This window comes from Trichosurus vulpecula, chromosome 4, assembly GCF_011100635.1.
Source record: "Trichosurus vulpecula isolate mTriVul1 chromosome 4, mTriVul1.pri, whole genome shotgun sequence".
Lineage (NCBI taxonomy): Eukaryota > Metazoa > Chordata > Mammalia > Diprotodontia > Phalangeridae > Trichosurus > Trichosurus vulpecula.
Window position 1 is genome coordinate 121,405,329 of NC_050576.1, and position 26,804 is coordinate 121,432,132.

At 36.5% G+C, this 26,804-nt stretch overlaps 1 protein-coding gene across 2 annotated transcripts in view; it reads right to left on the reverse strand.

Moving 5' to 3' along the window:
- Window positions 1-911: 911 nt before the first annotated feature.
- The window catches only part of GPATCH2 (G-patch domain containing 2), a 263,126-nt gene continuing 237,233 nt past the window's right edge, over window positions 912-26,804 (reverse strand). For both annotated transcript variants that reach the window (XM_036754825.1, XM_036754826.1), the window contains exons 9-10: window positions 23,343-23,431; window positions 912-4,484 (exon numbers count right to left, since the gene is read on the reverse strand). In XM_036754825.1, the coding sequence (XP_036610720.1) occupies window positions 4,264-4,484; window positions 23,343-23,431 (310 nt within the window). In that variant the 3' untranslated portion in view covers window positions 912-4,263. The remainder of the gene's footprint in view (window positions 4,485-23,342; window positions 23,432-26,804) is intronic.

A 26,804-nucleotide genomic window follows, 5' to 3' on the forward strand; every position in this document is an offset into this window, starting at 1 on the left:
TACCAGATACTTTCTCATTTGGTGTTCTGTCTACTGTTGATAAACCCTTTTATACTTAATTAGGGTGGTCCTCTGGCTAGGCTGAGAGATATCAAGTCTATTGCAAAGTTTATGTTAAAAGTTTTCTAACTTGGTAGAATCACCCCAGGCTTGTATTCAACTGACATAGCCTTTAAAAACCTATGGTCACTTCCATACCACAATGAGGCAGCAAGATAGTACTTCAGTGACATTTAAAAAATACCATTCAATACTGTCTATATTATAGTCTATAATTTTAATGTCATTGTTAACTTCTGCCCATTTGAGGAGTATAGTCTGGGTTTTTAGGTAAGAGTAGATGACTTTAAAGTAAAAAATGTAATAGTTAACTCTTGATTAGATTTATCAATGAATGGCATAATTTTTGTGTTAAACCAAATCTATAGATGATTTGCTAAGTTGATTATAGCTACAGCTGGGGTATAAAAATAATGCCAGATAGAGGAGAGCAAACACAAAAAATTATATTTTCTAATGCTACACATTCACTTACAGGTTAAGTCCCAACTAGTTTGACAACTGTGCAAGAACATGATCAATAAATTAAAATTGAACTAGAGTCACAACAGTTATTTTTACTAGGATTATTGTCTAAGCCAACCTAAATGGCTGAAAAGGTTGCATATAAGGCTAGAACCTGTTTGTTTTCATAAGGTATTATTTCATGACAAACATTTAATGAATGCCACTTTGGGCAGATGATTGTAATAAAGATTCTACTGGGCAATAAAAAAGAAACACAAGCCATTAGCTCTGCCCTTGAGGAGTTTATAATCTAACTGAATTGCACAGAGTGTTCCTTCTTTAAATTTCTGATATATTTAGTGCAGAAAGAAAACGTGTATAAAGGATATATTCAAGAACAAAAATGTGCTTAACCAGAAAATGCCTTTTATGCTTTATTTTTTTCCATTCTTGTTGAATATTAGCACAGCCTTCTATACACCTTTAAAACCATTTTTGCCCATAAAGTTTTATTTTAGAATAACAATCTCAACCATTTCTACAGAAAAAAAATGTAGAGGGAAATGTTTAAAACAAGCATGTTAACAGTAATTTTTCTTCTTCAAATATTTGCTCAAAGTAAAATTGCTGTCAGTTAAATCAACTGTTCAATTAATGACAAGTACATCAGTACATAGTGTGAAGATAGACATAGCAACACAATGCATTATTATTAGAAGGCACATGTAGTGACACATGCACATACATCTATACACACATGTCCTCAGCTATAGCTATGGTTTTGCTGTTGGTAGATGCCATGGTGTAAATTGGAAGGCCTATGTAATCAAATATAGAGATGATCCAATTAGTTTCAGATAGCAATAGGATTTTTAAAAGCATTCCATATTATTTTAAAATAAAGATTACTATATTTGAATGTGATAAAATCTCAATATACTGAAATTCTGAAAAAAACTGAAATGTGCAGTACTATCACAGATCAATTTGGTAGCACTAAGTGATAGAAAAAAAATCTGTGGAAAACGAACTCAAATGCATTTTGTGACAAAACTCTCAATGCCATTGCCAGAGAATGGGGTAATCTGGCTATCTGAAGGGTAGTGGTAAATAGGCATTGTTAGGTCTCTGAATCCTCTAAAATTTCCATATAGATTTTCAATGCAATCAACTAGGCCAATAAGAGGCTTTCGACTAGAAGGGTAAGAAGGGTTGTCTGATGGCAGCGTAGGGAAAATATCTTGCTACCTTCCTATGGCAAGACAAACAAGTCATTCTAAATTCCACACTCCACTGAATGCTTTGGTCCTATAGGACTTATAAATGGCACAAAACAAAACAAAACAAAAATCCTACAACAAAAACCCCCCTGAAAACAAAAACCAAAACCCACCAAACCATGATAATGTCTAAACATCATCTCAATTAGTGTGCTTTGTGCTTTAACAGAAGAGGTTTGATTTAAAATCAGAATCTTTCACATCTCAGACCTGAATTTGAACACTGACAAGTCACCTTGGGTATCTTTCTCCCATAGGACCATCATGGTGAAGTGATACAGGCTCTGGAGCAGAGATCTGGGATATTCCCATCTCTCCGCTCTGAACTTTGGTTCACATGTGTTTTTAAGGTGTGCCACATAGGGTGTATCAATTCTGAAGGATGACACCTATTTTACATTCAATGACAGTATGAACAACATCATGTTTGTGTCACAGGTACCATGGTTAGTTACAAGGCCCACAAGGACTGTGTGTGCTTCCATGCTAAGTCTTCAGAGCAGTCACTTTGTGCGGAAGAAATGATATACTCTCAGACACAGCAGTAAAAACAAGTACCCACAGCTAAGATCGAATGCCGCTATAAACAACTGCAGATTTCCTCCAGAACAGTTGTTCACAAGCTATTTTTTCCCTTTTGTGACTGAGTTCTCTAGAATTCTGCAGCCCAGACAGTGAAGTTGAAAAACACTTATCTGTCAAATCTTGGTCACTTAGGCACAAGGACAATTCTACCATCACCTGCAAAACTGAGATTTTCACAATTCTAGAGCTGTACAATTCTCAGGCAGTGACGTTTCTTAGAACCTTTTTCCAGCATGGCTGAGGATGTTATATGCTACTTTTTTTTTAAAGCCATAGACACATTTTGCCCCAGTCCCCTTTTTAAAAACACATAAACCCACACATACACACGCACATACACAACACACTTGTTGGACAGCATTGAACAGCAGTACATAAATAAACCAGTTCCTTTGTGCAACATGAATATTTGGCTAGCAGCACAAAAGAGCAAACTATCATCACCCTCTCCCTCCCCTCCCCCTCCTGCCCTTTCTATTCTCAGGGCACTCCCCATCCCAAATTCAAAAGAGGATAATTCTTAAAAGAAATGTATGTATTTGGCAAAACTTTCAAGGCATTTAAACAACAGTCCCATCTCTTCCAAATCATCACTATCTCCTTCAGAGGATGAGGAAGTGGTAGGTTGAGTGTGCTTGTGTTTTAAATTCTCTGATGACTGATCAGTTATTTACGAAAAAGTTTGAGAGAAGCCTCCTAATGTACTACCCTGGCATTTAGTCATCCAATAAAAACTCATCATCATTTTAATAGTATTACTAATACTAATATTACCTTAAAAACAATGAGAACAGGGCAGAACACAGCACAGCATTTTTTATATAGATGAAAAGTATGTTTGCATACCTGCTCCTATTTAGCGCAGTACATGATCAGTGAATAGTTGGATACTAAATTAGGTGCATAATTAAAATGCCTGTCCTGTTTGATTTTAAAAGACCAGCTAGTTCTTTTCACTTGTCTGGCTGCTCCCTTGAATATCTCAGGATTTATATTTTGGGGTAGGCTACCGTCAGAAATCTCTCAATTTCCAGGACTACTCGAGGCAAATTTTTATTCTAAGGCCTTGCTGCAATGATCACAACTTAAAATCAGTTTGGTACAATTGAATTATCTTACAACAAAATTTTTAAGGGGAAGAGAGGTAGAGGCCGGTCTAAATTAAGAGATCATACGGCTCAGTCAGGGTGAATTTAAAAATATGCTTTTCATTCAACATTTGTTCATTTTAGGTCCTAAATGAGGTAAAAATGCATAAAAAGATGCATTTCAGTAGTGTTGAGGGCACTCAGTGGTGATCATTTATCAAGAGATGATAAGGTATATTTCTGTCTTAATTTCCTAGGAAAATACATAGGAATTGGTTGTCAAGTGTAAAAACTCTATACCATGTCAACCTAGGATGGGAACCTGATGGGTGTCACCCTACTAACAAATCTTCACAAAATGTCAAACTCAAGGAACATGAAGCTATCATGATTACCAAAGAAGTAACTGTCTAGGGCTTAGTCTTTTGGGTAAACTAGCATTTTGGATAATGTGAAGAACATAAAAAAACCTAATTAAACAAACATATTTGCATATGCATGTTCCTCACATGCCCCAGGCAAGGGTGTCTAAAATTGCTAATTTCTAAAAATCTCAATGAAAAAAATGGGCTATATTTTATCACTAGATATTGATTTAAAATACTGAAAACAAGTATAATTAGGATTCCACGTTAGCACCATGAATTGTGAATTTGAGTCCTCTTGTTGAGGCAGGACTAAACACCGATGGAACTCTGGTGTGGCAGATTTGAGGCATGTCGGTTGTTGCTTCATAAATGGAAGCTATATTGTAAATTGAGAACTAGGTTTGTGGGAAATATCCTAAGCATACCCTCATCTTCTTAGGTAGATTTTCCTGATTTGGGGACATTACTTGGTGGTGTGGTGTTTTGTCGGCTAAATCCAAGTCCTAATCCTTTGGGTCTCTGCATGGCCTGTATTGGCTCAGACATCCCCTTGCCGTCTCTTCCAAGGCCCGTCCCGGGTGTCCAGCCCATGCTCTGAAGCATTCGGTTTCCAATGTTGGTCTCTGGGATTGGTTGGGCATTTTCACCTACAAGTCCTGCATTAATGATAAAAACAACATTATTCAGTACTGCCATGAGAAGACAAGAAGATTGCATCAGTTGACAAATATTCTTCTGATTGTTACAACTGGATAGGAAGCTGGAACAAGCTGCTTTTGTATGCACTGACCTCATGGAGAACTTGAATGTGAAAGCTGAGCATATGTATTACATGGTAGAGTCTGGAAATAATAAAATAAGCACAATTTAATTATCCTACCCTGACAGATTAAGAAGAAAAAACAAAACCCCAATAATCTCAAGAACTCCCAGACTCATCTATTTGCCATGGATACAGCACAGCTCTGCCTTTCTTGTACTTCATCTCAATAGCTATGAGGTATGATTCAATGACAGGTAAAAAAGGAAGCATATTGTAAAACTTCAGTTAACTAGAGCCCAACTTGCTAAGATTTTTCTCCCTCCTTGCTTGAGAAAGACTGAAAAGACTGATGAATAAACCATTATGCATTTGTTAAAAAGAAAAAAAAGCAACATCTGAGATATGAATTCAGTGTACTCTCTTATAGCAGTAGTTCTTAATTTGTTGGTCAGCGCCAGGGCTTATGGTTTTAGCTATTTTTTGGTTCTTTAGGGAAACTGTCATTCTGATTCAACAAACATATATTTAAACACAACCCCTGCCCCCCCCCCCCCATCACTGCTTTGTCATGTGTTTTTCAAAGAAACTATGAACAACATCATGCAGGGTTGCCCAAAACAGACAGATCATAGTGAAGAATTCTGACAAAAGGTGAGCAACTGGAGAAGGAAGTAGCAAACAACTCCAGTATCTTTGTCAAGAAAACCCCATGGAAAGAAAATGGAGCAGAAGCAGAAGAGATTACAAAGAGGTGGCAAGAAATTATACAAGAAAGATCTTAACATCACCAATAACCATGAAAGTGTGGTTGCTGATCTAGAGCCAGACATCCTGGATAACAAAGTCAAGTGGGCCTTAGGAAGCACTGCTAACAATAAGGCTAGTGGAGGTGATGGCATTCCAGCTGAGCTATCTAAAACTCTAAAGGATGATGCTGTTAAAGTGCTATATTCGATATGCCAACAAATTTGGAATACACAACAGTGGCTACTGGATTAGAAAAGATCAGTGGCAATGCCAAGGAATGTTCAAATTACTGAACAATTGCATTCTTTTCACATGCCAGCAAGGTCATGCTTAGGACTCTGTAAGCTAGGCTTCAGCAATATGTGAGCCAAAAATTACCAGGAGAACAGGCTGGTTTTGAAGAGGCAAAGGAATGAGAGACCAAACTGCCAACATTCGCTGGATTATGGAGAAAGCAAGGGAGTTCCAGAAAACAAATAAACATCTGTATTTCTGCTTAAATGGCTGCACTAAAGCCTTTGACTGTGTGGATCACAACAAAATATAGCAAGTCCTCAAAGAGATGGGAGTACCAGATCATCTTACTTATCTCTTTAAGATGCTCTTTGTGGACCAGGAAGCAATAGTTAGAAGTGAATATGAAACAACTGACTGGTTTAAGATTGGAAAAGGAGTATGACAAAGCTGTATATTGTCAACTTATTTATTTAACCAATATGCAGGGTATACCACATGAAATGCCAGGCTGGATGAATCAAAAGCTGGAATTAAGGGTGCCAGGAAGAACAACAATAATCTCAGATATGCAGATGATGTAACTCTGATGGCACAAAGTGACGAGGAATTAGGAAGACTCCTGATTAAAGGGAAAAAGTATAGTATAAAAGCTGGCTTGAACCTTAACATAAAAAAAAAAAAAATCCTAAGATCTTGGCAACTGGTCCCATCATTTCCTAGCTAATGGAAGGAGAAAAAAATGGAAGCAGTGTCAGATTTTACATTCTTGGGTTCAAAGATCACTACAGACAGTGACTGTAGTCATGAAATTAAAAGATGCTTGCTTCTTGGAAGTAAGACTATGGCAAATCTAGATGCAAAGGTCCATATAGTCAAAGCCATGGTTTTTCCAGTGTGAAAGCTGAGTGTCACAGAATCACTGCTTTTAAATTATGGTGCTGAAGAAGAGTTTTGAAAGTCCCTTAGACAAGCAAGGGGATCAAATCAGTCAATGCTTAAAGAAATTAATTCAGGCTATTCACTGGAAAGCCAAACACAAACTGAAGCTTAAATACTTTTGCCACATAATATTAGATGGGAGTAATTGGAAAAGACCATGTTGTTGGGAAAGACTGAAGGCAAAAGGAAAAGGGGAAAAGGGGAGGATGAGATGGATATATAATATAATGGAAACAATGAACATTACTTGGACAAACTTAGAGAAATAGTGGAGGATAGAAGGGGCTGGTGTGCTATGAGGACATGAAGAATTGGGATGACTGAACAACAACAACACAAAGATGAAACAGACCCTGTTTTTGAGAGGCTTACATTCCACTTGGTGAATATAACATACACACAGTCATCTGAAGGGGAGAGAACATTGGCAGGAAGTACTGGTGGAGGCTTCACAACAGAGGTGGCAGACACCAGAGCTGATTTTGAAGAAATTCAAGGATTCTGAGAAGAGGAGATGAGGTTGGAATATATCATGGGCATGGCACAAATCCACAGAAAAAGGAAAGAGAAAGGGAATATCAAGATCAGGAGCAGCTGGTTGTACAGTTTGGCGAGAACATTGTGTGAAGAGAAGCAATGTGAAATAAAGCTAGAAAGGGAAATGGGAACCAAACTGTGGTAGGACTAAAGGGACGGGTGGAAAAGTCTGTATTTTGCCCCCAAGATAATGGGGAATCACTGATGGTTCTTGAGTTGGGGAGTGATGTGATTAGACCTGTCCCCTAGGAATATTATTTTGACAGCTGTATGGAGGATGGATTGGATAGAGGAAGGAAAAAGAAAATCAGGAGATTATTCCAACAATTCCAGTAAGAGGTAATGAGGGCCAAAAGTGGTCAGGTGAGTAGAGGGGGACTGATATACTATGGAAGGAGAACTGATAAGGCTTGGCAACTGATTAGATATGGGGAGGGATAGGGAAGATCTTGTCAGTGTTTTTACTGAGTTTATTAGCCTGGGTGACAGAGAGTAATCTCAAAAGAAATAAGACAGTTTTTTTTGGGGGGTGGGGAGTGAATTAACAACTCAATTTGCTAGCATTTACGTAGTGCTTTAAGGTTTAGAAAGCACTTTATACATGCTATCTCATTTGGTCTTCATAACAACTCCGTGAGGGAGATGTTATTATCATTTTACAAAGGAGGCGACTGAGACAGCAGAGGGTTATGTGACTTGTGCAGGGTTCAATTTTATTAGGTGTTTGAGGAAGGATTAGACATGAAGTCTTCCTGACCCCAAATCAAGCACTCTAACCTCTGGGCCATCTAGCAGCCTATAGGAGATGATCAACTCAGTCTGGATGAGTTTGAGATGGTACTTGGGAATTTAGATGGTCCTATTCAACTACTACTTGAAGATGCGGGACTAGAATTGAAGAGCAATTAGTTGGGTTTGGATGCACAAATTTTGGAATCATATGTATAGTGTTAATTGAATCTGGATGAGATCACCAAGGAGCTTAATGTAGGGAGAGAAGAGTGCTTGGTATAGAGTTTTTGGGTACTTAGATGGTTGGGAGACTGACTTTTTAAATGTCAACAGAATATAAGGAAGGAGTAGAGTCAGGTCTTTGGCTCAGTGACATTTGTCTAGAGGTGGAAGGAATAGGTATGTTAGGAAACTCCTGAAATCTTACCTCCCCTCTCTACCCACATCTCTCTCCTTTTAGTAGTTTCCTTTCCACAATTACGGTGGGATGAGAACATGGACAAGAGCTGTGGTAGCACCCTCCCCCCTTCACCTCCACAGTCCTGTTTCCAATAGCTTTTTGGTAGCATTTCCTTTTCAGCACCTTTCCCCTACCTTTCCTATCAGCAAGCACCACTCCTGTCACTTCTATCAATAGTAAATCTGTAGATAAAGAGAAAAGCATCTACTTACCACTCTGTACCTTCACTATCTACAATTCCACACTGTGACAGCTGATGTTCAAAACAACAAAACCAATGAACTACAGAAAGCTTAATCATCAAAGTAATGTGAAATTATGTTCAGTAAGCTATATTTATGAAGGGATCATCTAAGCTTCACTTTATCAGAAAATTCACTTAAAAAGAGCATTTCATTTCCAAAGTATTTCAGTAACTTAAGGTTTTACTACACATGTTAGTAGGACATCTGGGCTGAATTAATGCTTTAGATTGCTAGTATTGTTTAAGAAAGGTATGCTAATTTATTGATTGGTTCTAGCAATGGGAAGGGGTTAATGCTGAAGGAACATAAAATATAAACCTCTTCCTCCTTCCTTTTTCCACCCCCGCCCCACTACAGAAGAGAATTAATTTCATTTTAATAAAGGTTTTTAGTATCCAGAGAATATCCTTGGATAGTTGAGGTCAATTTTTAGGCTTGGAACATTTGATAGGTCTTGATTTATTTGGTTTTAATTTTTTTTCCTACAGTTTTTATTTCCTAATTAGTAGCAATAAATGTCCTAACACATCTCCTCAAGCACAGCTTCCAACAATGAATGCCAGGAGCAGACCAAAGATTGGCCAGCTAGGGCTCTGGGAAAAGGTGTATCTGGCACAGTGCCTCTGGAAAGGATTACTCTTGGATATGGTGGTATTGACCTAGCCAGAAGCAAGAGTCTGTCCATAGAAGCCACTTCATAAAAAGAAAAGAACCTCAAATTTAGCTAGCAAAAAAAAAACTCTAAGTCATGCTAAATTCAGAGAAACACATTTCAAACAAAAGAAAAAGAAATTGCTTTCTTTTCCCCATGAAGCTAAAAGGCTTAAAAGAAATGCCACATTGGGCCAGAACAGATGGACCATCTACTCCAGTATTTGGCTGTGATATTTTGGAGAGCATGATGTTGACCTCAAAAGGTTACAGATGTGCCCCAAACATCCATAATTTGACCATACGTGAAATTACTGTAAGGAAATGTGATTTTATCAGAGCAGGGAAATCCCTCCACAAATATAGATTGCCTTCCAACACAGCTATGACTTTGAACATAGTACTAAGGAACTGATCAAAGGTCCACAGAGGTTAAGTGACTTGTCCAGGGTTACAGCTAATGTGACATTCAAACCCAGGTCTTCTTGCTTCCAATTGCAGCACTATTCACTATGACAAGCTGCATCTTACAATTTGCTTATAATAACCAATTAGATATTCATCATGAATTAATTTATTTGGGTTCTTACTTATATTTCCTGCATGTTATACTTGTTAGGACTGAAGACTAAATAAGATCTTCATTTGCTGCAATGTTTGCACTGCTATATAGTCTTTCCAAGGATGGCTTCCTGAGGCTCAACTTGACTGCTGGATTTGCCAGATAGGACAAGGGTCACAATGTGATAGGTTAAAAAAAATGTTGATATAAGGAGTAGTTTGCAATGGCTGGAATCTGATGGCAAAAAGAAAATCCTTGACTGACTTTGTTCTTTGTGGCCAAAGACCAAAAAGCATGCATAAAAATAATAACGGAGTACTTGAGGTGCTAAAAATTTTAAGAGGTAGCATGAACCTTCTAAGTGCACAAAACAAGGGCAAGTCATTTGTCAAAAGGCTTGCTTAATATAATAACAAAACCAGCAATTAAATTTTTATTTTGAAACGATGTTTATGGTGGCAATGAAGGCAGATTTCCATGAAAAATTAAGGCACGTAATTTTTTCTTAACAGCTGCTGATACAGGTATGTTCTGGTTAAACAGTACGCTAGCATTCAGTACCATACCCTTGATTTTACAGTGATTGCCATGAATTAATTTAATTCCATCTGTAAGCTAAAATCAGATCAGAGGTCTAATGTTGCTGCAGGCTACACATCTGTTTAATCATTTTTGGATACAACAGCTTGCAAAAGTTCAGGCTTAAAATTTGTTTAATACTTAAGAAATAACATTAGCCTAGTTCAAAAAAATCTCGGCTAGAATTATGAAATTGTGGTCTTTTCTCAATCATGAATGGGAAGGCCAGCATGGGCAACCTAATTCTGTATCTTAATTGTAAAATTCTGGCAAAAATCTTAGAAGCCTATTATGGAAGCCCATGTGTATGTATACTGGCCTAGCGCTTGTATTTTTATTTTCATGATCAAAACTTGATTCTCTGTTTTAAATGATAGTTTCATTTAGGTGAACTACTAAGTATGTATATACATACATACATACATACATACATACATACATACATATATATATATATTTTAAAGAAATTTCTTATAGCTGGAAGAAAAAAGTAACAAAGAGAAGATGGGGGAGAAGAAACACATGTCTCCAAATACTCAACCTTTAAAAAAAATTCTATGGATCATTAAACGAAAAACCTAGAAACTTCATATTTCATGGAAAATGATACTACGCTGAAATCTCCTTTTAGTCTCTCATCCTTCTTTTTATAAGATTAAGATTTAGGAGTGAAACGACTCAGTCTCAGCACAGTACTCCACAACTATTATTTCCTTTTCTATCACTCCTAGCAGTGCTAAATCCTTTAAGTCCTTTCCTAGAAGGCTCTCCTTTTACTTGGGCAATTTTAGCAATACATAGTCTGCTCATCCCTCACCCTCTTTATGCTGGATCTCACTTATGTCTAATACAGCGGAGTCAGTCTTTTTTCTCCTTAAATCTTCCAAAGAGCATTGTGGATGGTAATTCACTTGCGTAATTGGCTCAAGAGATGAAAATCTTGTATCGGTCTCTCTTAGCCACTAATCTATCCAGCTGACTGCAAGCCTAATTGGCAGCTTGTTTAGTAATTTGGCTCCTAAAGTGTTGTATCGATGTTGGATAAACAGCCAATGGAAGGGGAGGTGATACATGCTGGTTCCCTTATAACAGTGAGAGCCGTCAGTCTCCCTTTCTCCTGACCCAGGATTTAGAAAGCATTTTGTGTTTCATGCCTACCTGCTCTTTCTACTGCTTCTATTGTACTAGCAGGGCCATACATGGTTTGTTTTGTTGCAAGATACAAATCTACCACTAACATTATTAAAACTGTAAACTAATATTGTATGCTATATGTCTGTGATAACTACTGAAGGGACAAGTTTCTGTTCACTGGTAAATAGTCAAGGAATACTATTAAGAATTGCTTCAGATGTGAGAAAAACAGATACCAAAATTCAGACAGGAGCAAGACATGTTACACAGTATTCCTGCCAAATTTATTATTATTTCATTTTTCGATAAAATAAACTACTAACAAAGCTATTATGAGTTGTGATCATGTAGGAATTTTACATGTGATTCTTATTGGGTAAAAAGTTCAGAATAATTTCTTCTGAGAATGTTCAGCACTCACTTTCAATTAAGGCATATTCAATCTAAAATTGGTAGCTTTTTAGAGGGAAGGGTTGAAGACATTAAAGAGTCTTTCAATGCAGTTTGAATTTTTGCAGTTCAGTAACCAATGACTGTTTGCTAAAATGGTTTTATGTTTAGGAAACATTATCAGAAATGATCTGGCATTATGGTAATTGAGCAATAGGGTGTTTTGGTGAAGCACAGCCTTTCAGACCATCAAGGGACTTGGGAAGTCATTTAGACTAGTCCTTTTATTCATGAGATGAGGAGTGGAGATTCAGAGAGGCTAAGGGACTTGCCCAAACTCATCAGCTGGAGGACACTAGAATCTGTATCTCCTGCCTTTTAGGGCATTGTTCCTTCTACTATCTCATTTTTCCACTTAGTCATTTTTGTTAATAGAGAAGTATCAGAAAAGCCAAAGAGAACAATCATATATCACATATGACCAATTTTCAAAGAGTTTAAAAAAACCTCACATTAAAATTGTATTGAACAAAATTTAACCTTTCTTGGATGTATCAGAAGAATGTTACAGGTGCCTCAGGGCCATCAATATGAAAATCAGTTATCTTACATTGTAGATATATGTGAGTACTGGCTAGTAAAAAAATAACTGATTAATAGGCTATCAGAAAACCAATTTTCAATTTATTAAATAAAACAGGTCTATTGGGAATTGGGCAGCTAGGTGGTACAATTGATAGAGTGCTAAGACTGGAGTCAGGAAGACTCATCTACCTGAGTTCACATCTGGCCTGAGACACTAGCTGCGTGACCTTGGGCAAGTCACTTAACCTTTAAAAGTTTCTCAACTATAAAATGAGATGGAGAAGGCAATGCCAAGAAAAATCCAAATGGGATCATGAAGAATTGGACACAACTGAAGCAAATGAACAACAATTGAGAATTGCCTATTAATACCTATTTTACCCAGGTGTACATGACATTTTTTGGGTTCTTGCAAGTTATTCCAGGAAAGCACAAGCTCTGGCAGCTCTTACCAGGTTGGAAAAGCTTCAAATACAAGTCCAGTGTTGGACTATATATTGGTTGTCTAAGGAATTGTAGAGAATCACGGAGTCTCAGAGTTGGAAGGGACCTCAAAGGCTGTCCACTCCAACCCATACTTGAAAAAAGGACCTCTACCGTACAACTGGCAAGTGGTCACCTACCCTTTGTTCCAGTGAAGGGGAATCAATTGCCTTCCAAGGCAGCCCACTATGCTTTTGAATAGGTATAAATATTACAAAGTGTTTCCTTCTATCAAGGCTAAATTTGCCTCTATGGAACTGCTTATTCATTACTCTTAGTTCTTTCCTCAGCAGATGAACAGAACAAGTTGAATCCCTCTTTCATACACCGTCCTTCAAATACTTGAAGAAAGCTGTCATATGTCCAGGAAATTGTATCTTCTCTAGGATAAACATTCCCCGTTCTTTCAACCATGCTTCATACGGCATGATCTCAAGGTCTTCCCCCATCCTGGTTGTTCATTTCTGGAAGCTATCAATGGTGGCACCCAGAATTGAACACTCTACTCCAGATATCATTTGACCAGACACAGCAGAACTGGTTAGTCCCTTTTGTGGTCCAGTACATGTAGTTTCTTAATGGGGCCTAAGACAACATTTACTTTCTGACTGCACTTTATTCTTATATTGAGCTTGTAGTCCACAAGAGCTTTCTCTAGATCATTTTGAAAATAACTCCTTCAGAACTGCCCCTACCCTGATATTCTAGAGCCACGGGGCAAAATAGAAATTGAAAGAATCCATCGATTGCCTCCTCAAATAGATCCAAAAAAGAAATCTCCTAGGAATATTGTCGCCAAATTCCAGAGCTCCCAGATCAAGGAGAAAATACTGCAAGCAGCCAGAAAGAAACAATTTGAGTACTGTGGAAACCCAATCAGAATAACCCAGGATCTGGCAGCTTCTACATTAAGAGATCGAAGGGCTTGGAATGCGATATTCCGGAGGTCAATGGAGCTAGGATTAAAACCTAGAATCACCTACCCAGCAAAACTGAGTATCATGCTCCAAGGCAAAATATGGATTTTCAATAAAATAGAGGACTTTCAAGCTTTATCAGTGAAAAGACCAGAACTGAATAGAAAATTTGACTTTCAAACATAAGAATCAAGAGAAGCATGAAAAGGTAATCAAGAAACAGAAATTGCAAGGGACTTACTAAAGTTGAACTGTTTTGTTTACATTCCTACATGGAAAGAGGACATGGATGATTCATGAGACCTCAGTATTAGGGTAGCTGAAGGGAATATGCATATATATATATATATGTTTATGTATATATATAAGTGAATGTGTATGTATGTATATATCTATGTGTATATATATGTGTGACACAGGGTGAGTTGAAGATGAAGGGAAGATATCTAAAAGAAATAAAATGAAATTAAGGAATGAGAGAGCATCATACTGAGAGAGGGAGATAGGGAGAGATAGAATGGGGTGGATTATCTCACATAAAGGTGGCAAGAGGAAGCAGTTCTGTGGGAGGAGGGGAGAGGGCAGGTGAGGGGGGAATGAGTGAACCTTGCGCTCATCAGATTTGGCCTGAGGAGGGAATACCATACATACTCAGTTGTGTATCTTACCCCACAGGAAAGAAGAGGGAGGAAGAAAAAAAAATAAAAGGGGGGGGGGATGATGGAGGGGAGGGTAGATGGGGGTGAAGGTAATCAAAAACAAACACTCTGGAAAGGGGACAGGGTCAAGGGAGAAAATTCAATAAAGCGGGATGGGTTGGGAAGGAGCAAAATGTAGTTAGTCTTTCACAACATGAGTATTATGGAAGGGTTATACATAATGATACACATGTGGCCTAGGTTAATTTGCTCGACTTCTTAGGGAGGGTGGGTGGGAAGGGAAGAGGGGAGAGAATTTGGAACTCAAAGTTTTAAAATCAGATGTTCAAAAAACAAAAAAAAAAAAGTTTTTGCATGCAATTAAAAAATAAGATACACAGGCAATGGGGCATAGAAATTTATCTTGCCCTACAAAAAAGGAAGGGAAAAGGAGATGAGAGGGGAGGGGGGTGATAGAGGGGAGGGCTGACTGGGGAACAGGGCAACCAGAATATACGCCATCTTGGAGTGGGGGGGAGGGTAGAAATGGGGAGAAAATTTGTAATTCAAACTACTGTGAAAATCAATGCTGAAAACTAAATATGTCAAATAAATAAATTTAAATTAAAAAATAAAAAAAAATAAAAAAAAAGAAAATAACTCCTTCAAGGATAAATCTTTAAATTTGCTACTGTTCAAATTATCTTATTAGATTAGCTTAGATCTATCCAGCTAGATTTAGAGAGGCTCATCATCAGAAGGCTTTTCACAGGCAGGATGATGACCTTTTCAGACCTAAGAAAACTTAAAAAGAGCAGTAACTAAGGGGTACTGGGAATTATGAGCTGCATTAACAGAGGAAGTACTCCCACTGACAAAATCAGAGATCCTTGGAATATAATAGATTTTGAGGGAAGGAAATATTTTGACATCACTAGCAGATTAAAATTACTAGGAAGAATGAAAAAATTGACTTGATAATTGAGAATATTTTTATAACTTGTAGGCACCCAAATCAAGTACATATATATATATCAGGCAGTGAAGCAGTTCAGTGGATAGAGTGTGGGACTTGGAGACTGGAAGACTTGAGTTTAAATCCTACCTTAGACACTGTGTGACCCTGGGCAAGTCATATAACTTCTCTCAGTCTTGCTTTCTTCACTTATAAAATGTGGATAACAGCACTCCTTCACAGCGTTGATGAGGACCAAATGAGAAGATACATAGAGTGCATTATAAAACTTAAAATGCTTTTTAAATGCTATTATTACAATTAGCTGATGAGATCATTAAGTGAAGTAGTACAGAGGGAAAAGAGAAGAGGGCCCAGGGAGAATCCTGAGGGACACCTATAGTTAGAGGGTGTGATCTAGAGAAGGATCCAGCAAAGGAGACAGAGAAGGAGAGGTCGTATAGGTAGTAGGAGAACCAGGAGAGAGTGGTGTCCCAAAAACCTAGAGAGAAGAGGGCAACAAGGAAGAGAGAGTGACCAAAAGTGTCAAAGGCTGCAGAGAGGTAAAGGACTGAGAAAAGGCCATTGGATCTGGCAGCTAAAAGATCACCAGCAACTCTGAAGAGAGCAGTTTCAGTGAAGTGATAAGATCTGAAGCCAAACTTCTGACCTAATGGGGTTAAGAACCCCTAAGGCAGTTAATAACAGAGTAAGAAGGGAGAAATAGAGGCATCTATTATAGATGACTTTTTTGAGGAGTTTAGCTATGAAAGGCAGAAGAAATATAGGATGATAGTTATCAGGAATGGGAACATCAAGTGAGGGTTTTTTTCAGGATAGAGGAGACATGGGCATATGCGTAAGCAGTAGGAAATGAGCTAGTATAGAGGGAGAGATTGAAAATAAGTGAAAGAGTGGGGATGACAGAAGGAACAATTTGTTGGAGGAGTCAGGATGGAAAGAAATTGAACAAATAGAGGGGTTAGCTTTGGTAAGGAGTTAGGCCTCTTCATCATGTGAGATGAGGAAGGAGGAGACAGTGGCAGAAGGCACGTGAGTGATAAGAGGCAAGAAAGAGAGGAGAAGAGGGAGCTCACGGTGAATGGCCTTAATTTTCTTTGTAAAATATGATGCAAAGTTTTCACTTGAGACAGTAGGGGGAGAGGGAGCCATAGGAAGTTTGAGAAGGAATGAAAAGATTTGGAAAAGTCGCTGTATTTTAGTCTTTAAAAGGAAGTAAGTGACCAAAAATTGAATCTCTGTAGAGGCTCTGAGTTGATTTCTTAGTTTTAGGATTTCCTCTTTGCATGTTTGCTATTACAAATAATAATTTAGTGTCTGTAAAAGGAAAAAAAAAACTACAAGGTTAAAGAATGGTCAATCTTTGAAACATTCAAAAACTGAGGCTTGATAAGGCTTTCTTAAAGAACAAAGATTTAGTGTGGAAGGTCTCAAACTACTATGATGTCATTACTTTTAAAGAACATCTACTGCAGTCCTTTGATATTTTTAGAAAGAAAAAATCAAAATCAGCAAAATATGTTTTTGTAAGTTATCTCTGATTTCATTTATAATGCACTGATTGTTGAGATCTGCCCTACTTCTGATTCCCTCTGTCCATTCACACTTTACCTTAGCCAGGTGCTCTGATTACCTACTCCCAGGTGCAAAGCTCAGGTTAGCTGCCTCAGAAGAAACCTTATAAATTCCTGGGCCTAAAAGAGAAAGTGTCTCAATAATTAAAGGCCCTCTCAGGGCTACTTATGCCTAACATCCTAGTTTCAGTTCATTGAGAATTCTTGGTTTTTGAAAGAGAAACAGCCTGTTGTCATCGAAAGCACATGGGGACTTTAGAGTCAGAAGACCTGGACTCTTAAACATCTCCAAAGCCTTGTGACCTACCTGGGATAAGTCAGTTCTCTCACCTGGGCCTCAGTTTCCTAATATATTTTAAAATGATAGAATTGGAGTACGTGATCTCAGGCAGGTGAGGAGCTGCTTATAGACACGGAGACAGTAGATATCTCGGAAAGCAGAGTCAGGATCTAAAACGAACTGGAGGGATTAGAATGATTGATGAAGTTAAATAAGATACCATTCTGTAGGGAATAAATATAAAATTTAATTTTGGGGCTCAAATTAGAAAAGAATAGAATGGAGAGGATGAGGCTAGACAAGTTTGTGAGAAAATTATCATGGAGTTTTAATGGATTACAATCTCAATATGAGTCAACAGTGTGGCAGTTAAGAACACTGTGAACTGAGAGGCAGTGACCAGAATGAAGGAGGTGATGGTATTGTGTAGCATTGTGTTCCACTTTGGTGCCACTTTTTAAGCATGACAGTGACAAGTTGGAGTAGGTCCAGAGGAGATCATACTATAAGTATTGGGTAGAAAGGGATATTTAGGGGTAAGATGAGAATACAAGGTATGTGTGTCACTGTGAGGAGATGCTAGCTGTCTTTAAGCATTTGAATTTGTGAGTAGGAAGAATTAAACTTTTTCTACTCGGCCCCAGAAGGCAGGACTAGGATCAGTAGGGAGCTGCAAAGAAGTTGATTTAGGCTGAAAATAAGGAAGAATTTCCAATGACGAGAGAGATTCAAAAGTGAAACAGGCTGCCCCAGGAGGCAATGAAGGCTCCAACTAGAAGCCCTCAAGCGGAAAATGGATGGTCATCTTTTCTGGGATGTTGTTAAGGGGATTCCTTGTCAGATACAGGTTAGGCTTGATGACCTCTGAGATTCTATGGTTATGAGACTCGTTTGTGACTGTGTCATCAGAATTTTATTTGTTCTCCCCCATTCCTTTCTTTTAGTTAGCTTCCATTTTAGAGCCTCAAGCCACGACATCCTACCTCTCCTTTCCTCAAGTCTAGGGTATATGTCAGTCTATGTACAACCTTCTGCTTATTCATTAGAGCTCTGAGATGAAGTAGCCATTTATTTTTCAAGGTCATATATGACAGGAGCCATACTTATTCAGCCTTTGACGAGATTTAACTAAGTTGTTTTTCCCTTATATGAGCACAAAGTTGACTGTTTCCAATTTTATAATTGTGATGATTTTTTTTTCTACTGCACTTTAGAGTTTACACTGATTGGAGAGAACTGACTCCCAATGTAGCAGAAAAAAGTTTGGCTAAAAAAGTTGATTTAGTATCTTTGTGTAGACATGATTCAAGAATTGAATTACTATACATTTGCCAAATCTATGTAAGCCAAGTCAAACATTAATTTTTTTTATCAAATTAATAACACTAGATTAAAAAAGAGAATCCTGGATATTCTGCCTACATTAAATCCTGGCACGGATGAGATCTCTATTGTTGTCTTATGATCATATAATTCTAGAAATAAAAGAAAGAAAATAACAATTCATATGGTAGGTCTGAATTACAGGAGCACAACTTCAAAATGGATTAGGAACTTAACTGTGAATGAGAAGTCTTGATTTGTGAGTCATCATTTAAAAATACACATTTTCAGAAAGTTTTAAACTATTACTTTAAATAGCATGTTGTTCACTCTTGCCTTTACAAAGGGCATTTTATAATATAATTTAAATCAGGCATGGAGTAAAAAGTTTATAATGTCATCCCTTCCTCCCCTCAAAACACTCAACATCTGAAATGACACCTTCTACAAAAGAGCAGTCAGTTATTGAAAAAAGCCGCAGAGCCACCCTCAATGGCAGCTATCTACACTAACAGCATTATGATCTAATGGATGTCAGTTTCATAACTGAATATGGTTAGAAAAAAGGTTGACTGTGATTAGTATTTCTACTATAACAGTATTTTGCTGCTTACACAATAGAAACCGAATGAGAAAGGGTGATATTTGCCAATAACAAAAACTCTACCTTAATTCAGCAGGTTCATATATGGTAAAAGAAAGTCTCATAGCTACCATGGACAAAATCCATCGCCTCTCTGCCTTCCCCAACCCCCCAACCCTGGCAGTGAATTTATTTTCAAATCTCCCAAAAGAGATTTTACTAAAAATACAAGATGCAAACCAAAAGCATTGCTGCTGCTGTGGACTAGCTTTTATATAAAAGAGAACTTAATAGTATTCATATTTTGTTCACTGCTTTTCTTCACCTTTACAGATGACATTTTTCAAACTATAAAATGCATTGTGCTGGCAAACTTTCTTGCTTCAATAGTTCACAATTTTATAAGAGTAAATCTACATCCTTTGTTACTAATATACACACCATCTTCGGGTTTGTGACTTTGAATGAGGCAGAGAACAAGCAATAAATTTAGAAATCAATAGCTAACTTATCAATATTCATTTTCCTTTGTCAATACAAAATACAAAGGTGAAAGAGCAGTAAATAAGGCAGAGAACTGAAATAAATTTGGTGTTCTTGTCACAATTAATAATTGTTTAACCAGTAACATGGCCAGATAGGCTAGAGCCTCATACAGTATCTGAAGTCATGTTTAGCTATAGTTTCAAAAGTGTTTATTTTTTAAAAAATGACAATGTATTGTAGCAGGATAATAACAATACAATATTGTAAATCTTACTTTCAATGAACAGCATTTGTATGTACCAAGCACCACTTTCTATCTTTAGAGCTATACAATTTTGTCCAAATACACAGTTTGGGATTATGAAGCTAAACTACCCGATGACAGATTTTCTAACCAATCTTATGGTAAATGCTTTTACCACTTTGTTTGACTGCATGGTATTTCAAACATAAAATCTGAGCTGATTACCAATCTATAGTCAGGCTGTCAAATCTTTTAACTTTTGCTTCCTAATTCAACTAAAAAAGATGTTCATGTGGCTATTTTTTACCTTAAGTTTAATGTGAAATGAGACACTATAAAGACTGTACATATCTAGGTCTTTTAAGGAAAGAAACAGTCCATAAAATATCTATTTGATTTTAAAAATCAAAATGTAGATTTTTTTTCCTCATGCTAATGTGGTTTTGGTCCTTTACGAAAGAGTATCTGGTATGTTATGCTTTGTCTGACAGAAACCAGATACCATATCATTCTGGAATTTAAAAATCATAATTACAGGGAGTAGAAGACAAAGAAAAAGAACTAATCTTCATAACCATCAATGCTTTTTCAAAATGTGTTCATGCAAAAGCATTTCTCACCTGACTTTAGATAATTATCTTCACCTGTGATTTGATTCAATGGCATTAGGAGATATTATCCACTACTTTAACTGGAGTACTTTTAAATAATTCACTCTCTTTCCCTTTAATATGACTGTATATTTCATAGTGGTTTGTTTCTGTTCAGAGCAAAACTTCGAACAGTTAGATATGATTGTAAAACACATGACTGAAAAAGAAAATTCAAACACATTTTTCTCCACTATGCTCTTTTTGGAATAATTTAAAAGAATATTCAAATGACTACAAAATTGGGATGTCTGAAAGAGGTATGTAAAATATACAGTAATTTTATCAAAAGCTGGATTTGTAAATAAATTGCAAGAGTTAACTTCCAAAATATAACATGGTGAAAATGCTGTGAGCAAGTAAAAGGAAAAAGAATAAAGAAGAGTTTCAGGGTAAAGTTGAATGTTTATACCCACAATTTCTTATAAATGATATACTCTGCTGCTAGTGAGTCAGGGAGTTGGAAGCACCTTGTAGAAATAATTTTATCATCTTCTCTTCAACCATTAGACATTTTCCTTTTTGCTTTTCCTTTTGCTAAGTCAAGTCTTAGGACTTGACTCAGGTAGTCTCCTTCTCCTCACTGATGCCACTGAGGCGTGTCAGGAGCATTCCTGAGATTGTTATTGGTCAGCTTCTGTCACGAATGCTCAAAACACTGAAAGATAAGGGAATTCAGGGGACTACTTAACTGGAATGGGAGCATGAAGGCATTCTGCAGAATACTGACCTAAAGGATTATTTAAATTGATGAGTTTATCTATGAAACTATTGCTTCTACCATGAGGTTATCAAAGTGCCTAGCTGGTACACTAATTTTTTTTTTAAATTGAATTGTAGCATTTTCATGTATACTAAGTTATGTGTGAAGTGTCATTGTGGAGGAAACCTGGCTCTAGTCTTGGCTCTATCAATAATTAGTTTTATGACCTTGAAAAAGTCGTTGTACTTTTTGGAACCTCAGTTCCTACATCCCTAAAGAGAAGGGGTGAAACTAGATGATCTCTAAGAACTTTTCTGAATCTAAAATTTACTGATTCTATAAATATTTAACTTTATATTTATATATATATGTATATGCATATACATAGATGTAGGTATAGTTATGTCATGACAAACAGAAACACATATGCATATACTGACATGCTTTTTCTCCTGAACAGTTTAACTGACAGATACAAGATCTCTTAAATATAAAGCCTATAACCACATCTTGTAAAAACAAAACACTATGGCTTTTTAGGCTACTTTCTTGTTGTTTAGTCATTTTTCAGTCATGTCTGACTCTCTATGATTCCATCGGGGGTTTTCTTGGCAAAGACCCTGGAGTGGTTTGCAATTTCCTTCTCCAGCTTATTATACGGAGGAGGAAACTGAGGCCAACAGGGTTAAGGACTTGCCCAGGGTCTCACAGCTAGTAAGTATCTGATTTGAACTCAGGAAGAGGAGTTTTCCTGACTCTAGGCCCAGCACACTATCTTCTGCGCCACCTAGCTACCCTTTAGACTGCTTACTCTAGTAATAACTTTACATTGGGTTATACTAATTTTATACTCCAGTTAGTTTTTCTTTTAAACTCTCAAGTATGGGCCATACAGTTCTAAATAGAGATTCTTCTGTTTTCCATCTTTTATTTTCTGTTGCTTCTGAGTAAAATTCCTAGGAATGAATATCATTGTTTATTCCTACTGAGTTGCTCTGAATACTATATAGTAGGTACCTAATCAATATTTATCGAATTGAACTGATAAATCATGAGGGCAAAGTATTTTTTTTTCCCTTTAAGGATCCTTCCCACCTTACTTCCTCTCCACCAAAATAAAAAACAAAGACAAAAGGAGATGAAACATTAGAAAGGTTGTCAGTAAACAACAGATTTTCTTTACAACTAATTGAGTGCCTACCTTAGGAACATTTTCTCAGATTCCTAATTTGTTGGACTGCAAATATATTATAGTTAACTTTTGATTATTCACATATAATTCATATGTCAATTGTAAACCCAGGCAAAATCATAATCCTCGGTTAATTTCTCTCTTGTACCCAATATGTTCTTTGAATCTGTCCTTCAGGTATAAATTGGTGCGGGATCTGGTTTTAGAAACCAGGCACTCATCTTTTAAGGCCTATCACAAATTCTGACATTTTCCATGAAAATGCTCTGGTCCATAGTGTTTTCTCCTTCCTTTGAAATCTGCTGTCAATACTACTCATTTGCATGGAACTAGAACTACTGAGTTGAAAAGGACCTTGGAGTTCCTCCACTATAAACCTCTCACTTTATAAATGAGGAATCAGAGGTCTAGATAAGATCTGACTAAGGTTACAAAGCTCACCAATTGCAGGGTAGCAACTAGAATCCAGGTTTCTAGACTCATAACCCAGTATTCTCTCCTAATCCAGGCTATCTTATACTTTCCTTTGTGATGGGTAATTGTATTTACTGTTATTTAATTATTCATATGTTTAAACTTTGTATTCCCAATCAGATGGCCAACTATTGGAGGGGGCTTTTATTCTTCCACAGCACCTACTATAATGCCCGGTATGCATATTACTCATTAAATATTTGTTGATTTATTATTTAGTGATTAACTGAGGAAAGTTCTGGTGATTAAAGATGACCTAATACATTCTAAAACCAAATATGAAAGATTTTTAGTAACATTATTTGCTATTATTCTTGATTTGCTGTAAATACATTATTTCTCCAGTGCAGGTAACTGAGAATTGACTATATTTTGATTCTGGTGAATTTATAACCTTTAAATATTTAAGAATTAAAAAATTTAATTTTACCTGTTGCAGTAGGTCCAGGCAAGGGTGCAGCCTTTCTCCTCCGTTTGATGTCTCCCATGCACAAGGATCCTAAATGCATACTTGTTTGTCTATAAGTAATTATCAGAGAAAACTATTAACAAAGGAGGAAAAATATGACACATAAATACACAGCTTGTATAATCTGAACCTAAATCAAAACATTCTCAACAAAGATGAAGCTGCATAGTAAAGCCACCAATCTTGTTTATATCGAAACATAATTACGTTTGTTGACAAGCGTTCAGCAGCTAAATGCGCCATCATAAATTGTTACTGGAATGAATAATATAAAAGGAATGCTTTTTAATTTTCAAAACTGGCAATCTTTCTAGCTCAACATAAAATCAAACACTGTTGCTTCTGACAGGAAAATAGCTAAGATTAATTATCTAAAGAGATCACAATATTGTTGCTAGGTTATCAATTGGTTACTAATGCCTTACTGTCAGAACAACATTTATTACAGGAAAAACATGATCAATTTCTTTTAGGATATTATGCAACAGGGAATTCATTTAAAACAGCTGAAAGAGACAAAAGGAAAATCATAATGTTCCTTCTTTTAATCCAAACTAGGAGAAGCCTTAAGTTAATAGTTCATTGGCCAGGTAAGGGAATGTAAGCTGAATGTCAGCACTGTTGGTACTGCTTTCAGGAAAACGTTGATGATACTGGATTGTAAGGCTAACAATAGGTACTAACCAAGAAATTAGTCTTCTACTATACTTGAAAATAGGCAGTATTAGATTATGATGTCTAATTTTGGTTTTCAATTCAATTTTCTGAAAAATATTAAATTGTCTATTATTTGCAGGGCAATTAATACACTGAATTTAAAAACATTCCTTTTTTTTTTCATTTTTGTCTTAGCATCTTCGAGGCCTACTTAGTCAAAAAAATTTTATTAAATCCTTACCATGTTCCAAGTACTGTGCTAAGCACTGGGGATACAAAGAAAGATGGAAACAGTCCCTGCCTTCAAGGAGTATATAGTCTAACGGTGAGGATAACATGGAAATAACTAGATATACACATATCTTGTATGTACATAATAATAAAAATAATATATAACATAAAGTATGTAGTATGTGCCAGACACCAGACTAAACACATTGTAATTATTCTCCCCTGTCCCCCTTTTTTTGAAAAGGACAATTATATGAGTAAGCAGTCTTTTCCAGCTTGTTCTAGATGAAAGAACTAAGAAGAACAGGGGGGAGCTGCAGCAAGACAGATTTTTGTGTGTGTGTGTGTGTGTGTGTGTGTGTGTGTGTGTGTGTGTACAGATTTGTAATTTTATAAGCATGAGAGTAGTGCTGATTTATCAATTCCTTCAGGGCCCTGAGAGTCAAGTAACTTGCTCGTGGTCACATATCCAGTATGTGAATGAAGCAGGCCTTACTGACTACAAGATCACCCTTCTATCCACTGTACTATGTTGTCTTTCCTAATAATCAGTTGTCCCAAAATGGAATGGCTGCTTCAGAAAATTGTGGATTCCCTCTTCCTAATGATTTTCAGGCAAAAGGCTAGTAGGGGAATTCTCGTTCAGTATGGGTTGGAATAGATGGGACTCTGAGATTCTGTGTTCCTCTGAACGCAAAGCAAACATAAATTGCCGTGCTTTTGCAAAAGAACCAAACTTGACCCCAAAAAACTCATAGCATTGTTTCAAGGGGTTCTTAGTTTTCCTAATATATAATTTGAAAATATCTGTTCAAAAGAAAATGCTGAGGAAATTAAAACCTATGCAAATGTGTGAAGATATTGTAAACAGAAATATGTCCAGTTAATTTCTGTCTCTACAATGGACTGATCTAGAGAAAATAAGTTCAAAATATTCAGAGATTTAGGTTAGATTTAAGGCTGTATTGCCCAACAGTAAAAGTGATTACAAATTAGTTGGAAGCAAGTAACTTATTTTGAAGCCCTTCTTAACCTTTCCTAATTCTAGTGCCTTCTTTCTATTAATTTTCTATTTATCCTGTACATATTTGCTCTTATCATCTTCCTTATTACACTGTGAGCTTCTTGAGGAAAGGTACTGTCTTTTGCCTCTATTTGTATCCCCAGTGCTTAGTACAGTGTCTGGCACATAGTAGGTGCTTAATAAATGCTTACTGATGGAATGATTGACTGAAATATGCAACAACACTTTCAAATACTGGGATATTCCTTAGATTAGGTTTAGAGGGGGAAAGTTTATTACCTATCTGGTTAATCTAGGTGGTGTAAATAGCCAAAGTGATTTCTATTTCACGTTGTGCTTTGTAAACATTCTCACTGCAATGGAAAAGGTAATGATGTCTGGGCTGCATCTTTTTCACTTGTAAGCAATAATACCTCCTCATTAAAAAAAAAGTTGTCTTGAAAAAGAAAGAAGAAAAAAGAATAAGAAAGGTATGCAAATTGTAGAATAAAAAATTTCAGTTCATATTTTTGGAAGAAATTAATAATAAGTATTTTATGCAAAAAATTTATTCAGTTGTTTTTGGAGTTTCATTCATTTAAAGTGAGGGTTTCATTTCTCTGAGTTTTTAGGAATAAAATGTCCTCATTTTGCAAAAGTATGGTAATTTATGTCTACTTTATGATCACAGAAACATGATCTCAGAAAAAAAAAGGGACCCTGGTAGCCATCTAACCTAGCCCTGAATAAAAATTTCCTCCACCTGCAATTTAAGGACAACCTGCTATGAGGTAGGCAGAATATAGATGATTTTTATTGGCCAGAGGACAATATTGTTTACATTGGCTTTGAGTTAAGAATTGAATGTAATCATGTGGATTTTCATGTTTCATTGTTGTGGGAGTCAAAGTGATATTTTAAATATAATCTCTAAAAACAATTTCATACCTTGAAATTTCTAATTTACAGTGATAAGTAGAAGCTCCAAAATAATACAATCAATTGTCTGATTTACTTTTTTTTACTTGAACAAAACTTCTCATCTGAAAAATGTTATAAGACATGTTTAAAGAAAAATTCCTGTGTGACAGAAAGCCACATCACTTTTACTTTATGGGTCTCATCTGCTTCTTCTATAAAGTAAGGCCAATATTCTAGACCTTGACTTTTTCTTTGCATCTTAGGACCGTGGTAAAGTCTGTGGACCCCTCCTCAGAATTACACTTTTAAATGCCTAAAATAAAATGCATAATATTACAAAGGAAACCAAATGATACTGAAATACAGTTATCAAAATGATTTTTAAAAGTTCATAGACTCTAAGTTAAGAAACCCTGGACTCAATAACCACTATGGTCCCACCCAGCTTTAAATTCTCTCATCCAAAGGAATGTGCTTTAAAGAGATACAATTTAAGGCTATGTCTATATATAGTGCTACAAATAACTGGCTAAATCAGAAAAAGAGTAAATTCAAAACTCAAAAAAGGTCATTTCATTTATCACATATCTGATAGGGATATCATATATGAC